The sequence below is a fragment of the Macrobrachium rosenbergii genome, chromosome 13 (genome assembly GCF_040412425.1).
Source record: "Macrobrachium rosenbergii isolate ZJJX-2024 chromosome 13, ASM4041242v1, whole genome shotgun sequence".
In the NCBI taxonomy this organism is placed as follows: domain Eukaryota; kingdom Metazoa; phylum Arthropoda; class Malacostraca; order Decapoda; family Palaemonidae; genus Macrobrachium; species Macrobrachium rosenbergii.
This window is the reverse complement of record NC_089753.1, coordinates 5,038,738-5,054,228: the sequence shown is the minus strand read 5'-3', so window position 1 is coordinate 5,054,228 and position 15,491 is coordinate 5,038,738. Positions and strand designations below refer to the sequence as shown.

General features: G+C 38.4%; 1 protein-coding gene across 8 annotated transcripts in view; it reads left to right on the top strand.

Annotated features, from left to right (window-relative positions):
* The window catches only part of LOC136844865 (TOG array regulator of axonemal microtubules protein 1), a 697,822-nt gene that overhangs the window by 649,913 nt on the left and 32,418 nt on the right, over positions 1–15,491 (top strand). For all 8 annotated transcript variants that reach the window (XM_067114114.1, XM_067114112.1, XM_067114115.1 and 5 more), the window contains one exon: positions 2,990–3,116. In XM_067114114.1, the coding sequence (XP_066970215.1) occupies positions 2,990–3,116 (127 nt within the window). The remainder of the gene's footprint in view (positions 1–2,989; positions 3,117–15,491) is intronic.

The window sequence follows — 15,491 nt, the reverse complement described above, 5'->3', positions numbered from 1 at the left end:
AGAAACACTAAATGTTTTCCATTCTGGTTGGGGAGACAAATATTCGGTAAAAGTGTTTGCAAACAGTTTGTAAACTTGTTTCCAGACAGTTTCCAAATTGTTTCCAAACAATGTTTCCTAGTATGGACTGGCCTTTAGTCATCCTGTTTCTCACTATGCGCGCTGTTTCTAATAGCACGCTCTTCTGTATGAGTCCTGGAGCTACTTCGGCATCTAGTTTCTCCATGTTCCTTTTCATGGATCTTGGGATTGTGCCTAGTGTTCCTATGATATGGTTACAATTCCCACTGGCATATCCCGTGTTGATAAATCATTGTTTTATTCTCCCCATTTCTTCTGCCTTGACTTCCTGGAGCCATGTTGCATGTTTGCTGTGTGATATTGGATTGCTCCATATGTTTTCCCAAAGTCTCTTATTTGGTTCAGCTGCAGGAATTTCATGGTGTTGTATTCCCCCCTTAGTTGGCTCTATAGTCTTTTCTGGTTGGTTCCAAAGAGTTTGTTTTATTATTATCCTTTATTCCTGTTCATATACATGTTGGATCTTATGTGCTTTGGCTTTAAGCCTCTGTTTTATATCTTCTATTGAGTTATGTAGTCCCTTCTCCTGTACTTTGTATTTCTCGTTCAGTTCCCCCCTTGTTTCTTAGCCTCTTTTCTGCCATCTCTTCCAGTTTACTCAAGTCAGATCTCATCACCATAGTTCGTTTTTCCAGGCGCCTTTTGGTTTCTGTTGGGTTGGTTGTGATGGTGGTGTTTGATACATATGCCAGGTTATTTGTTTCTGTGATACTGGTGGTGTGTATTAGTCTCATTTGTGTTGCAGGCTTTCATGGAGGGGTCTTTGTTCTTTCTGTATCTGGCTTCATCCATTATCTGATCTTTTCCACCCATTCCGACCTCTCTGTTACATCTTCAGTATTTCCTCATGTGCCGTTGTTTGGTAGCTCATCATTCCTGTCATCTTGTCCTTCATTGCTGGGTGTTAATTCTCTCTCCAGTTCCTCTCTCTCTCTCTCTCTCTCTGTTGTGGAGAGCCAGTTCTTTATCTTTATGTTTCTCACTTGGTCTGCCAGTCTCTGCTCTTTTTGAAGGGTGTTGTTTCTCTCATTCCCAATGTTAACCAACCTTCTTCTGTATCCTCTCTGTCGGGTTGCTTCTGATGTAGTATCTCCATTTCTTCTTCTTCTTCTGGTTTGCCTCTGCAGCTCCAGTCTCAGGTTGCTGATTACTGTCGTTGTGGTGGTCAGCTGCAAGTACCTGACTGTCCTCCCCGCTCATTGGGCTGTGTACCTGGCTGCCGGACGAAGCTCCTCTGTTGCCAGAGGTTCCATTTATGTCGTTGTTGTTTAATCTTTCATTTCTTTCCATTGTTGCTGAGTTCTTGCTATTCAACCCATAGCTGAACCCTACCCCATCAGGAATAGGTACTCATTTACAGCTAAGTAGACTGAGGAAATTGTGGTAAAGATCCTTTACCAAGGAATCACAGCCGAGAATAGAGGTCACCCATCCAACGACTGACCAGTCCCAATGTTGCTTAACCAGTCCATCGATGAGCTAAACCACTCTGCCATGGCGCCCACTTTATTATTATTATTATTATTATTATTATTTATTATTATTATTATTATTATTATTATTAGCTAAACCACTCTGCCATGGCGCCCACTTTATTATTATTATTATTATTATTATTATTATTATGTAGTTTAAGCAGACCACTGATCCAATTTATTTATCTCTCTCAGAGGATTTGTCTATATTAATAATAAAGTTTAGATTTTATGAATTAGATTACAGTTCTTTTAAAATTTTATAACTTGGTTAGTGGAAAACAGTGGATCCTGACAAAATTCCTTCATTTGATTTGTTCCTAAAATTTGACATTTGTTGTCAGTTATGTTTAGCCATTCAAACAAAAATGTTTAAATGTTAATGTTACTTTACATTCTATACATACATGGATTGGATCATGTGGGCTATTCAGAAAATATCCATGGATCAGACAGGAGTAACCAATTCTAAGACGAGCCACAGTTACCTGTACGTCATTCCTTTTGATGTCATGAATTCCATGTTTCAATATTGGGCTTGATCTATTTTAACTTGTCACCATCAGGTTCATTATTCCATATATTTTGCCACATATTGATTAGAATTGGTTTTGGAGATGTTATATAATCACTTGTAGGAATATCTACATGCGATCTTGTCATAGTAGTTGCAACTGGTCATATTTAAGAGTACAGTATGCAAAACTCCTGTATGTGAAAATACTACTGCAGATGTGCATTCAGCAAGCATTAAAACTTCCAAAAATATTTCAATTTTATGAAAATCCCATTTTTTAAAGTTAAACTTGCACACAGACTTGAATGTCAGAAGTTTTGTTAGGGCATCTATAAATTGACGAATATTCTCAGAAATCCTTTCTAAAACAGATTTTGAAAGAAAATTACAAAAAAAATTGAAAATGACGTAAAGACTAATTGCATTGTAAATAAAATACATAAAAACAGTAAAAATCTCTGCTTTAAAATACAATATTTAAATTATCTGTTTCATGTCAGTGGTATGATTATATCAATGATCTTTGACATTTTAATACTACTAATATCTTAATATAGCACAGTAGCATTGTAGTTTAAGTCTCAAGAAACAAAAAAGTCAGTTTCATGTAAAGTGTTACTGGAGTAACCTACTATTCAAAGGCTAGTCAGTTACCTTGATATGCATGATGTTTATGAAAATAGGAAATGCAAATTTTCCTTAATAGGAAATCATTAAGTCATAATTCATGGGCTTTCTTAGTCATGACCTAGAGAAGTGTTATTAGTTGTGATTCAAAATCAAAGTAGTGTTCCTAATAAATTTAAGTCCCATATATTCTGTCAGTAGGCTATACAGTAGATGTGTTAGCCAAAAGTTAAAAGCAGTGAAATATGAAGTATCTTCCTAATAAGTTTTACTTACTTTTTCATTACAGGAAGTATGCAAAGCAATTATTCCAGATGTTGATCAGACATGGATCCTTTGATGCTGCCCTCAAGAAACATGTACCTGCTAATGAAATACGGAACATTCAGAAATTCTTGGATAACTTATCAGGAGAAGTAGGTTACTCGGCCATTCTTTTTTGTAATGTAAATATGCCTGTCAAAGAAGTATTTTATGCATTTGTGACCATAGTTATGCTTTTATTTTCTTGTAATTTGAATAAAGTACATTGGTATTACAGTAGCGCACTGAGATAACGGACTGTGGTATATCGTACTTACAGATATTTCGGTGCAAAATGGAAATATTGGTTTGAGGGTTTTCGCCTCTGGATCAAGCGCCGAACTGTTTTTTCCAATCAGGCACTTTTAGTGGGCATGCCACTCACTTACCAGCATCACTTGCATTATTGTTACTTTAATTATTAATTTACGTTGTTTGCTACTGCATGCAAAACACTGGAATAAAGAACAGCAAGTATTGACATGAACAACAGAATCGACAAACAGCTGTTTGCCGATGTTAGTAACCGTAACTAACACACATTTACCAAGAGTTGCATTACAGTCGTCCTGTTAAAAACTTGCTTACTTTCAATGTAATTCCATAAATAAAAATCAGATACATTTTTATCCGTCACACAATGGAGAAGAAGGTGTTAAGAAAGTATGCCACTAACTTCAAGCAGCAGGTATTATAGGTGTGGCTAAAGAAACGAATAATGAGCAGACTCCAAAATGATTTGGAGGAAAAGCAACGCCTAAAACTGACGAAATCACGCAAGTACTTCATTTCATTTTCTGCCTTTATAAATAAAGTAGTTGCAATTTTTAAACCCAGATTTGATAATTTACGAAACGTCTCTCTGAATTAACTTTCATTTGGCAACTAAACACAGTGATGATGTCGGTAAAATGCAAGCAGCTGATGATTTTAAGAATGTAAACAAAACCAGAATGCAAATGGCACATGATCGCTCTGTTCATATTTTGTAATAGGATAATATGACAATAATACAGGCAACATGATTAGATACAGTAAAACAACAGTTTTGTTATAATTATCAATATTCTCAACACAACTATTATTTGACTTTTGCAAATCGATAGGTTGGTGTAACAACCTGACCTGGGCAATATCTCTCTCTCTCTCTCTCTGCATTTCATCAACCGCCATACTTCTGATGATGCTGCACGAAGAAATTCAGGTTTTTATAATTCCGGATGAAGGATTGTCAACCTGCACCGACATGAACAACCGAATCGAGAAACAGCTGATTACGACGTCATTTTCCGTAACTATCAAGAAGACAAGTGTCATGGGTAGATGTGCAATAATGTTGAAATATATTGAAAAAGAAATATCTCTTCTCCAAGACGTGACTGCTTCCTGTGTTTGCTTGAAGATGTCATCACCAGTCAGTGGACAATAAGCGATTCGATGAACTTTGCCCTGGAAACCATTTTTCTCCCTACCGCTGTCAAAAGAACAGCAAGGCTTGCCCGTGGGATGACAATTCAGCCACATACTAATTCAGACAACTCACCCTATGAGCAGAACTCCCAGGACCTGGCGCCAGCCAATCAACACCTACATCTGTCAGCCAGACTCCAGACTCCCAGATGAATCATTCCATTCCCAGCCAATGAAAAGTTGCCAAAATTTCTGTAAGCCCACTCTTCTTCTTTTTCGTTTTAACGTGCTTTTATACCCATTTTTATATGGGGTAAGCACGGTGCCTTCTTTGAAGGACTTTGATTTGGCGGTGGGGTAGGCCGTAACCTCGACCGGCTGCCCTGCCTGACATCGCTTAGACCCCGGTAACGAATGTGTACACGTATTACCGAAACCCCCGCTAGCCACTCATGGGCATAAATATGACACAGATGTACCCCGGCTTCATTCGCCTTTAGAAGATGGTAGAGAGCTCTACCGAAATGCCAAGGAATAAATGAGCTTTGGACAGCTGCTGTATAATTTACCTACTGCTACAATGGTCTTGTCGACAGGAACATAACGCCCCTGCCTGCAACAGCACCGAGAAAGGACTTGAGAAAAACTTTCTCCAGCCAATAGGAGGCTGCTATGCGCCACCAACCAATGACAAATCAGCATGAGAAAACCCCCTGCTGACCTACGACTATTTATAGAGTAGATCCCTCTAGCACCACCAGTCTACTCCAACCCACTGCCGTGGTCATACTCAGATGAATCCGGGAGAAACGTTGGCCACTTTAAGATTTTGACCTGTATCCAAATTTGATACATTTACCACTGTGTTTAAAACCCTACGGGCTATGGTCACTAAATTTGACTTACTCTTCATAGAAATATACAGAAATCACTGGAAATTTAACTACTCCTGATGAATCTCACTGGCGTGTTACCCACCAGTTGTAATAACAGTGAGAAAACTGTTATAAGTAAAATAGAGAAGACTCTATACAAGATCAATGCAGCTGATGCAGCGATTTCTTTCAATAGTACCTGTTTAAGAGGGCCTCTTGCCAATATTATTATTATTATTATTATTATTATTATTATATTATTATTATTATCATTATTCAGAAGTTGAACCTTATTCATATGGAACATCTCTACCATTGACTTGAACTTCAAGTTTCCAAAGAATATGGTGTTTATTTAAAAGAAGTTACAGAAGATAACAGGACATACAGAAAGAAGAGATCAGTTACTAGAAAGGGAAAAAATAAATTAATAAATCAATCAATAAACAGATAAAAATATAAAAGAATTATTAAATAGGAGGTGACTTGTTTTAGGATGTTTAATACACTGCATCTTTATTTGAACTTTAGAGGCTCTAATTGCACATCCTCAAGGAGACTGTTCACAGTCCAGCAGTGTGAAGAATAAAAGACCCATGGAACCGAGAAGATTGACAGTGTGGGGCATTTACAGCATAGTGGTGCTGCTCTTTAGTAAATCTGGTTGCTCTCAGCATAAAAACAACGAGGATAAAGAATCAGTGTTACAGCAAAGTTCTCTGTTAAAATACAACTCATGAAAAATTGACAAACAAGACACCGCCCATCAATGGTCCAAGTCATAACCCCTGTTGTTACGTCTAAAAGATAAATCTCTGACAAGGGCAGAAATCCACACCAGAGAGCAGTATTTTAGTAAAGGAAGGAAAAATAACCTAAAAAGGTTGTGTTGATTTCATCATTGTTTTAAATTCATGTACAGTAATCCTTCACATATCCGGATTGCCATTATCCAACACCTGGACCAGGGATCAAGGCCCCAGAGATATATGAATATTATATATTTACATATAAAAAATTTGAAAAAACTGTCCCCCAATGGTTTAACATTGGTGCACGGCCTCAAGAAAATATTGGTAACGCTGCCAACACTCGGACTGACTGGGAAAGGGTTTTGGGGTGGGGAGGCCTCGAGAAGTTTCCATTTAGGGGGAGGGGGTTGTCGGATGGCTTGGCGCCATCGGAGAGGAGGGGCAGTAAGGCCGGGTAGAGGAAGGCTCAGAGGTGTTGTTTTGGAAGGTGAGTGGAGCTGGGGAGCAGTTTCTGTGGTTGAGAGGGGGTGGGGATGCAGTGCTGATTAGGTGAAGAGGGCTAGGTAGACCTGACTGCATAGAGCTTGTTTGGTTTTGTGTTTTTATCTTTATGATACAGTAATTCACATTTTATTAATGAATATGTACAGTAGAGAGAGAGAGAACAATAATAACTGAGATATGTTTATATCGAAGTCTAAGTACAGTAACACACTCCTTCACCTTTTATTTATATTTTATGCTACAGTATTCTCGTTTATATTTTTATTGTATTTTCTCATTTTTTATTTTTCAAACCAAAAGATAAACACAATTATGTCCATAGGGTACGAGAGAGAGAGAGAGAGATGAAATATCAACAGTTGATAAAATATTCTCTTGTGTACTGTTGCGATATGTGTAATAATGACTCTTAGGATCAACTAAACTTATAGTGAAATATGGTACAGTAAATCAAGCAAAGCAAAAAAAATGAAAGAAAAATGGCATCACGTAGAACACACTAATTCCGTGGCTGGATAGACTTACTACAGCTTGCTTGGTTTTGTGTTGCTTACTTATGAAACTCGAATTTTAAATATCTTTATGGTAATTGGAGATTAAATAAATATCAACACTGGTATAGTATTCTCTTGTGCACTGTTATGATATGTGTAATAAACATGCTTAGAGTCAGCTAAAGTTGTAATGATGTGCGGTACAGTAAATCAAGAAGGGCAAATAAAAAAAAAAGGCAACACGTACGTACGCACTAATTCCTTAAGGTGGCTAAACTTGCTACCGCCTGTTTGGTTTTGTGTTGCCTACATATGAAATTCGGATTTTAACTATTTTTACGGTGACTGGAGATGATAAATAAACAGTGATCAAATATTCTCTTGTGTACTGTTATAATATGTGTGATAATCATACTCAGAATCAACTCAGCTTGTAATGAAATACAGTAGAGTAAATCAGAAAAAGCAAAAACACACTAATTTGATGGTGTTGTGAACTTCCTGGAGTCTGTTAAGTTTCGTGTTTATATGTATGGTACAGTAATTTATATTTCGTTAAAGGATATTACTGTATTTCATCATTAAAGGATACTGAGAGAGAGAGAGATAAAAGGCGGGGGGAGAACTCGGACATGTCTACATTGGTAAACAAACGAATCAGGGAAACAGCTGTCTTGCGATTTTGAAGGATTTCACTTTTAACGTAAAGTTAGTTTACCTTTGTATATCTTTATACCTTTATGTACAAAAATTAAATTAATAATTCCATCAATATATTAGTTTCTTTTAGCAACTAAAAAAATATTTTCCTAATTATTTCGGTAGTAGGCTCAATCAGCTGATTCTGAGAACATAAAACATTATAAATGGCAGGACAAAATCAGTTTTTTTATACATACTAAGATGATAATATATCAATATAATAGCAGTATAAATGGATTCTGAAAGTAAAATAACAGTTTCATTACCATTACCTTTATCTTCAATACAGCTGTAATAGCCTACACATTTTTATATCATGTATGGTAATGCAATATGGTAACAACTGGTAAGGAAGTTGCTGTATAAAAATACATTATTGGTCATAAAACCATGGTAGGCTGGTAGGCTACCTGCTTACTGAACCGTGTCACTTACTAGGGAGAGAAAAAGGGGTTGCATATTTTTTCAAAGTGTATTTATACAGTATATGGGGAAAAAAAGGTAGACAATTGCCTTTTGAATAAAGTTTTCAGTTAAAGTGTGATGGTTGTTGTTTATAAGAATATTGAGTCTTTACAGTTATGTGGTATTGACAAGGTTAGTTAGGTGAGGAAGGGTACAGAGTTGCCCTTGAACACAACTAGATTTTTTAACTCCCCATTATTTGGATTTTGCCACTATCCAACTTGGCTCTATCCAGATAATTGAAGGATTACTGATTAGGCCTTAAGTACACCTAACATTTTTACGTCAGGTTTATTGCACTTTCTTCCTAAATTCCCACTGACCCCTATCTGATGTTCTCTGTATTTCTGTATTTTCCCTCTGATTTCCTGGGCTTTCCACCAGTTTTCATTCTGCTGCTTCCGTAACTACAACTTCTATGTCTGACTAGCCTTTTCTACCCTTTGTTGGCTGAGTCGATTAAGCTTCAGACTGTCACTTGATGGACCGGAGTTCAATCCCACCGACCGGCTGATGAAGAATTAGAGGAATTTATTTCTGGTGATGGAAATTAATTTCTTACTATAATGTGGTTCGGATTCCACAATAAGCTGTAGGTCCCGTTGCTAAGTAACCAATAGGTTCTAAGCCACATAAAATAAGTCTAATCCTTCGGACCAGCCCTAGGAGAGCTGTTAATCAGCTCAGTGGTCTGGTAAAACTAAGGTATACTTACTTACTAGCCTTTTCTCCATCTCTTTACATTCCTTAAACCTTCTCAGTCTTTATCTCATTCTATTTTCCAGACATGCGAGACCCCTTCTCTCAGCAAACTCCTCAGGTGTAATAGGATCTAATCATTCATTCCATCCACAAATCTCAGTATTTGGTAACCATATTAATGTAAAACCTTCATTTTCTTTGTAGGTGCTTATGTCTTCTGTATAGAGTAGTACTTGTCTTCAACATGTCACATATTGTATGCTCTTCACAATTGGAATGTTGTTATCTACCAGTAGTCCAGAAATCGTTTGATTTTACCTAAGTTGTTGCTAGTTTCTCTTAGTGGTTCCTCAACACCACCTTCACAATCCAGTATGTTGCAAAGGTAACAGTTGTTTTACTTCCTGCAAGACCTGGCCCTCCGCTATGTGGTCTTCCACAGCTCCTCTGCACTGTTAGCCTATCTGATATAATACAGGCATCAGAAATTCATATTGCTTATATTATGTAATCCTTGGAATCGCCAGTTTAAATATCAATTTACTTATCATTGAATTGCAGAGATATATCTGCAAAATTAATTGCTTCTAAAAATATGTTATGGAAAATAACAGATTGTCTTACCTGTAGTGTTGTTAACCGTGAGCCAGCGGTGTTCTCTCTTTCTCCCTCTCTCTATTTGTGATTATTAATTAGCCCAAATCTAGTGTGTATAAATCAAACCGTGTTGTACAAAAATAGTTTATTCTGTAAATCTAACAAAAACAGGTTAAATATGGTAAAATATGCAAAAACCCTGACAAGGAAAAAGGTAAATGAATATCTTCCCAAAAACAACTTAACAGTCACCAAAAGTTATAAGTGGGATTCTTCCCATCTCACACCCCCCACCCCCACCTCCATCACTATTAGGTCTCCATTATAATTTTCATGTCTTATGTCACTAGTTCACTCAAGTGGCTATCTCCCCAAGTGGCCATGTAGGTGTGTCTACACATGACACACACAAGCATGTTCATGAACCATCTATAGAGAGAGAAATCATCTCTCATTAGTATCAAAACCAATCTAGTTTACAATAACACCATCACATCACATAAAAAGAAATGTCAAAAGAAATGATAACCAAAATGATAAGCCACTAAAATGTTGATTTAATAATGTAGCTGGGAAAGGTTGATAACAAACAATTTTATTCACATTTTGCAAGGATAATAAAAGAAATCGATATTGTGTGTGTGTGCCCAATTGTGTGTCTGTGCATGTATGTTAGAGAGAGAGAGAGAGAGTAATCAGTGCCTGGCAGATATGAAAACAATCCCTCACGCGTGTATGATTATCAACACATTTTTTACACTTGGATCTTGAGTGCACGAAAGAGATTAATTATGCCACTGCACATCAACTTACTGTTGACGAACGACAGAATTTGAAATTATAATCCAATAAACATGAGGATTTTCCAAACAGTAATAAGTAAAGAATGCAAGTCAGAAAAGGAAAGAGATCTAATAACTTTTCACAAGGAAATCATTTAAATAAACAATCTAGGGCACGCAGAAGCTGAGTGCCAGTGTGTTTATTATGGAGCTGAGTTACTTTTACAGTGCTAAAAAATCGTGAAAAATAAGTGTCACTCAATAGGTATTTACTGTAACAAAAAGAAGTGATTTGGGCGAATCGAGTTTGTGAAAAAAAAATGGGCGAAAAGTAGTGAAAAAGAAAAATATTCAGAGCCCAGCTGGAAGTCAGTGGAAAGTGGACCCCCCATCCCACACCCAATAACCCACCACTATCCCCTCCCTCTCCTCTGTACCATCTCTCTCAGCCAGCCCAGTCCTGAACACTCGCTCCAGTAAGGCTCGTTTGATTTCTTATTGTTACTGTATTGCATTTGATTGTTTTTATATTGTATCATCATGATAAATGAGAATTTCCTTTTTTTATTTTCTTTATGTGAATTGTTACTGCTTTTATGTACATACAGTAATGTTTTTACTATCTCTTCTCCTCTCCTCAACAGTATAAACACTCCCTACCTCTATCTCAAGTTAGCTGTCACTGCATTGACATAATGATTCTGTTAATTTTTTTGTTAAATTTTATTGTGAAATGCTTTATTCTTTAATTTATTTTGTTGAATATTGTTATCATTAAACAATATATTGTAAAGGAAAAAAAAACATTTAAATACAAACTTTTCCACACTCTTATAAACACTTTCTATGCTCTTAAACACTTCCTACATTCTTAAACCTACGTAATTTTAACAAAGAATTCTGTGTGGGTACTCACCACTGAATATAGTACAACTTGAAGGAAGATTACAATGAATTCGCTGTGTAGTACTGATGACGATGAAGGTGATAAACGACACATTCTGTGATCACTAAGCCAGCGCCCAGGACACAGAACACGGTGCTCTGGTTGGTCACCTCCCATCCATCAGCCAACAGCGTGCCATGTACGATCTCAATGTGGGCAAACTAGCTAAAGCAGAAGCAGCCGTACTGCGTTTTCCATACGTGCGAGCGTTTGGCTACTCTGTCTGCTGTACACTAAATATTTTATTTTGATTCCAAATTCACTGCATTATGTAAAGAAGATCAGCACACAGACTTATCAGATGTTTATTGAATCATGGAACACAATGAAAAATGAGCAGTTTATCTGCATACAGAAGCAGAGATTGTAAAAAAAAAGGGGGAACGTAGTTTTTAATTTTTAGGCTAGAAAGACTGGCTGGTTGTTGGCGCGGCGCTGGCACAAGTTTGTTTGATGCAACTGGCGCAGGATTTGTTCGGCGCCAGCTGGTACAAGTTTGATTTCGACGCAACTGGCACAAGTTTGTTTGATGCAATTGGCACAAAGTTTGTTCTCAACTGGCACAAGTTTGTTCGATGCAACTGGCACTAGTTTTGTTTTTCGCAACTGGCGCCAAAGTTATTTTGATGCAACTGGCAAGTTTGTTCGCCCAACTAGCACAAGTTTGTTTGACTCAACTGGCGCAAGGTTGTTCTGGCACAACTGACAACAAGTTTGTTCTGACGCCCAACTGGCACAAGTTTATTTGGACACCAACTGGCACAAGTTTCTTTGACTCAATTGTCCCAAGATTTTTTGGCGCCCAACTGGTACAAGTTTGTTAGACGCAACTGTCACAAGTTTGTTGACTCAACTGGCACAGGGATTTTTTGATGCAAGTCAGCACAAGTTTGTTTGCCTTAACTGGAAAAACTTTTAACGACGCGCAACTGGCATAAGTTTGTTTCGCACAGCTGGCACAAGTTTGTTTGATGCAACTGGCACAAGTTTGTTCGACATAACTGGCACAAGTTTGTTCGGCGCTAACAGTTTGTTCTACATAACTGGCACAAGTTTACGTTCTATGCAATTGGCACAAGTTTGTCCTACTTAACTGGCGCAAGTTTGTTCTGAAACAAGAGGTCAAGACAAGTTTGTTCTATGCAACTGGCACAAGTTTGTACGTGCAACTGGCATAAGTTTGTTTGACGCAACTGGCAAAGTTTGTTCTCAACTCATGGTTGTTCGACGCAACTGGCACAAGTTTGTTTCGATGCAACTGACACAAGTTTGTTTGATGCAAGTTTGATCAACATAACTGGCACAAGTTTGTTTTAACTCACAAGTTTGTTCAGCTGGCACAAGTTTGTTCTATGCAACTGGCAAAGTTTGTTCGATGCAACTGGCACAAGTTTGTTTAACGCAACTGGCACCAAGTTTGTTCGACCCAACTGGCACAAGTTTTTGACTCAACTGGCTGGGTTTTGTTCGATGCAACTGGCACAAGTTTGTTTGGCGTAACTGGCGCACAAGTTCGTTTTGACCAACTGGCACAATGTTCTTCTACTGCAGCCTGGCACAAGTTTGTTTCTACGCAACTGGCACAAGTTTGTTCTACGCAACTGGCACAAGTTTATTTGACGCAACTGGCACAAGTTTTTTTAACACCTTTCAAGTTTGTTTGGCATAACTGGCACAAGTTTGTTACGTAACTGGCACAAGTTTTTTCGACTCGATTGGCACAAGTTTGTTTGACGCAACTGGCACAAAGTTTGTTTGACCGGAACTGGCAAAGTTTTTTTAACGCAAGGCACAAGTTTTTTTGACGCAACTGGCACAAGCTTTGTTTGACGCAACTGGCACCAAGTTTTTCGACCCAACTGGAGAAAAGTTTTCTAGAACAACTGGCACAAGTTTGTTCGCCATATCTGGCACAAAGTTTGTTCGATGCAACTGGCACAAGTTTGTTTGATGCAACTGGAACAAGTTTGTTTGGCTTAACTGGCACAAGTTGTTCAACGCAACTGGCACAAGTTTTTTCGATCAACTGGCTACAAGGTTGTTTTGATGCAACTGGCGCAAGTTTTTGATGCAACTGGGACAGAGTTTGTTTGACAGTTTGTTCTATGCAACTGGCACAAGTTTGTTTGACACAACTGGCACCAAAGTTTGTTTTAACTGGCACAAGTTTGTTCGATACAACTGGCACAAGTTTGTTTGACGCAGCTCTAACAAGTTTGTTCAACTCTGGCAAAAGTTTGTTTGACACAACTGGAACAAGTTTGTTCTGCAAATGGCAAATGTTTGTTTATGCAACTGGCACAAGTTTTTTCTCGCAATTTTCTCGAGAAAGTGGCACAAGTTTGTTTGACGTAACTGGCGCCAAGTTTGTTCGACGCATCTGGCACAAGTTTGTTCTATCCAACTGGCACTAGTTTGTTCTACGCAACTGGCACAATTTTGTTTGACGCAAGTAGCACAAGTTTGTTCTACCCAACTGACACAAGTTTGTTCGACGCAACTGGCACAAGTTTGTTCTACGCAAAGGACACAAGTTTGTTTGAAACAACTGGCAGAAGTTTGTTCAACTCAACTGGCAGAAGTTTGTTCGAAGCAACTGGCACAAGTTTGTTTGATGCAACTGGCACAAGTTTGTTCTACGCAAAGGACACAAGTTTGTTTGAAACAACTGGCAGAAGTTTGTTCAACTCAACTGGCAGAAGTTTGTTCGAAGCAACTGGCACAAGTTTGTTTGATGCAACTGGCACAAGTTTGTTTGACGCAATTGGCACAAGTTTGTTCGTCGCAACTGGCCCAAGTTTGTTTGACGCAACTGGCACAAGTTTGTTAGACGCAACTGGCACAAGTTTTCTAAACCTTTGGCACAAGTTTGTTCGAGTGGCGCAAGTTTGTTCACAACTGGCAAACAAGTTTGTTTGTATGAAGTGGCGCAAGTTTGTTCGGCGCAACTAGAACAAGTTCGTTTTAGCATTAACTTGACACAAGTTTGTTCGACACAACTGGCACAAAGTTTTTCCGACTCAACTGGCACAACTTTTTTGACGCAGCTGGCACAAAGGTTGTTTGACACCCAACTGGCACAAGTTTGTTTGACCCAACTGGCACAAGTTTGTTTGACGCAACTGGCACAAGTTTATTTGACGCAACTGGCACAAGTTTTCTCGATGCAACTGGCACAAGTTTGTTCGCCGTAACTGGCACAAGTTTGTTCGCCATATCTGGCACAAGTTTGTTCGCCATATCTGGCACAAGTTTGTTCAACGCAAATGGCACAAGTTTGTTTGACGCAACTGTCACAAAGTTTTCTCGAGCGAAACTAGCTTTTAAGTTTGTTTCATGTTAACTGGCACAAGTTTGTTCAGCAACTGGCACAAGTTTGTTTGGCCTTAACTGGCACAAAGTTTGTTCCTACATGACTGGCACAAGTTTTTCTCGTATAACTGGCACAAGGTTGTTCTACGCAACTGGCACAAGTTTGTTTGACGCATCTGGCACAAGTTTTGTTCTATGCAACTGGCACAAGTTTTCTCATAAACTGGGACAAGTTTGTTTGAGCGCAACTAGCTGCAAGTTTGTTCTGCATAACTGGCACAAGTTTGTTCGACGCAACTGGCACAAGTTTGTTTGACGCAACTGGCACAAGTTTCTTCGATGCAACTGGCGAAGTTTGTTCCGCACTTAACTGACACAAGTTTGTTTGATGCAATTGGCACAAGTTTGTTCTACTCAACTGGCACAAGTTTGTTCTATGCAACTGGCACTAGTTTGTTCGATGCAACTGGCACAAGTTTGTTTAACGCAACTGGCACAAGTTTGTTCGACCTAACTTGAAAAGTTGTTCTCACTAAGCAACTGCAAGTTTGTTCTGACGCAACTGGCACAAGTTTGTTTACGCCAACTGGCACAAGTTTGTTTGACGCAAGCTGGCTGCAAGGTTCTTGGCTTTAACAGTTTGTTGGATGCAACTGGCACAAGTTTGTTTGGCAGAAACTGGCACAAGTTTTGACGCCAACTGGCACAAGTTTGTCAGATGTAACTGGCACAAGTTTGTTAGAGGAGCAACTGGCACAAGTTTGTTTGACGCAACTGGCACAAGTTTGTTTGACGCAACTGGCACAAGTTTGTTCTGCAATAAGTTTTTGGCACAAGTTTGTTCACACAACTGGCACAAGTTTGTTTACCCAACTGGCACAAGTTTGTTGGCGCAACTGGCACAAGTTTTTCTGTGCAGCTGGCACAAGTTTGTTTGACACAACTGG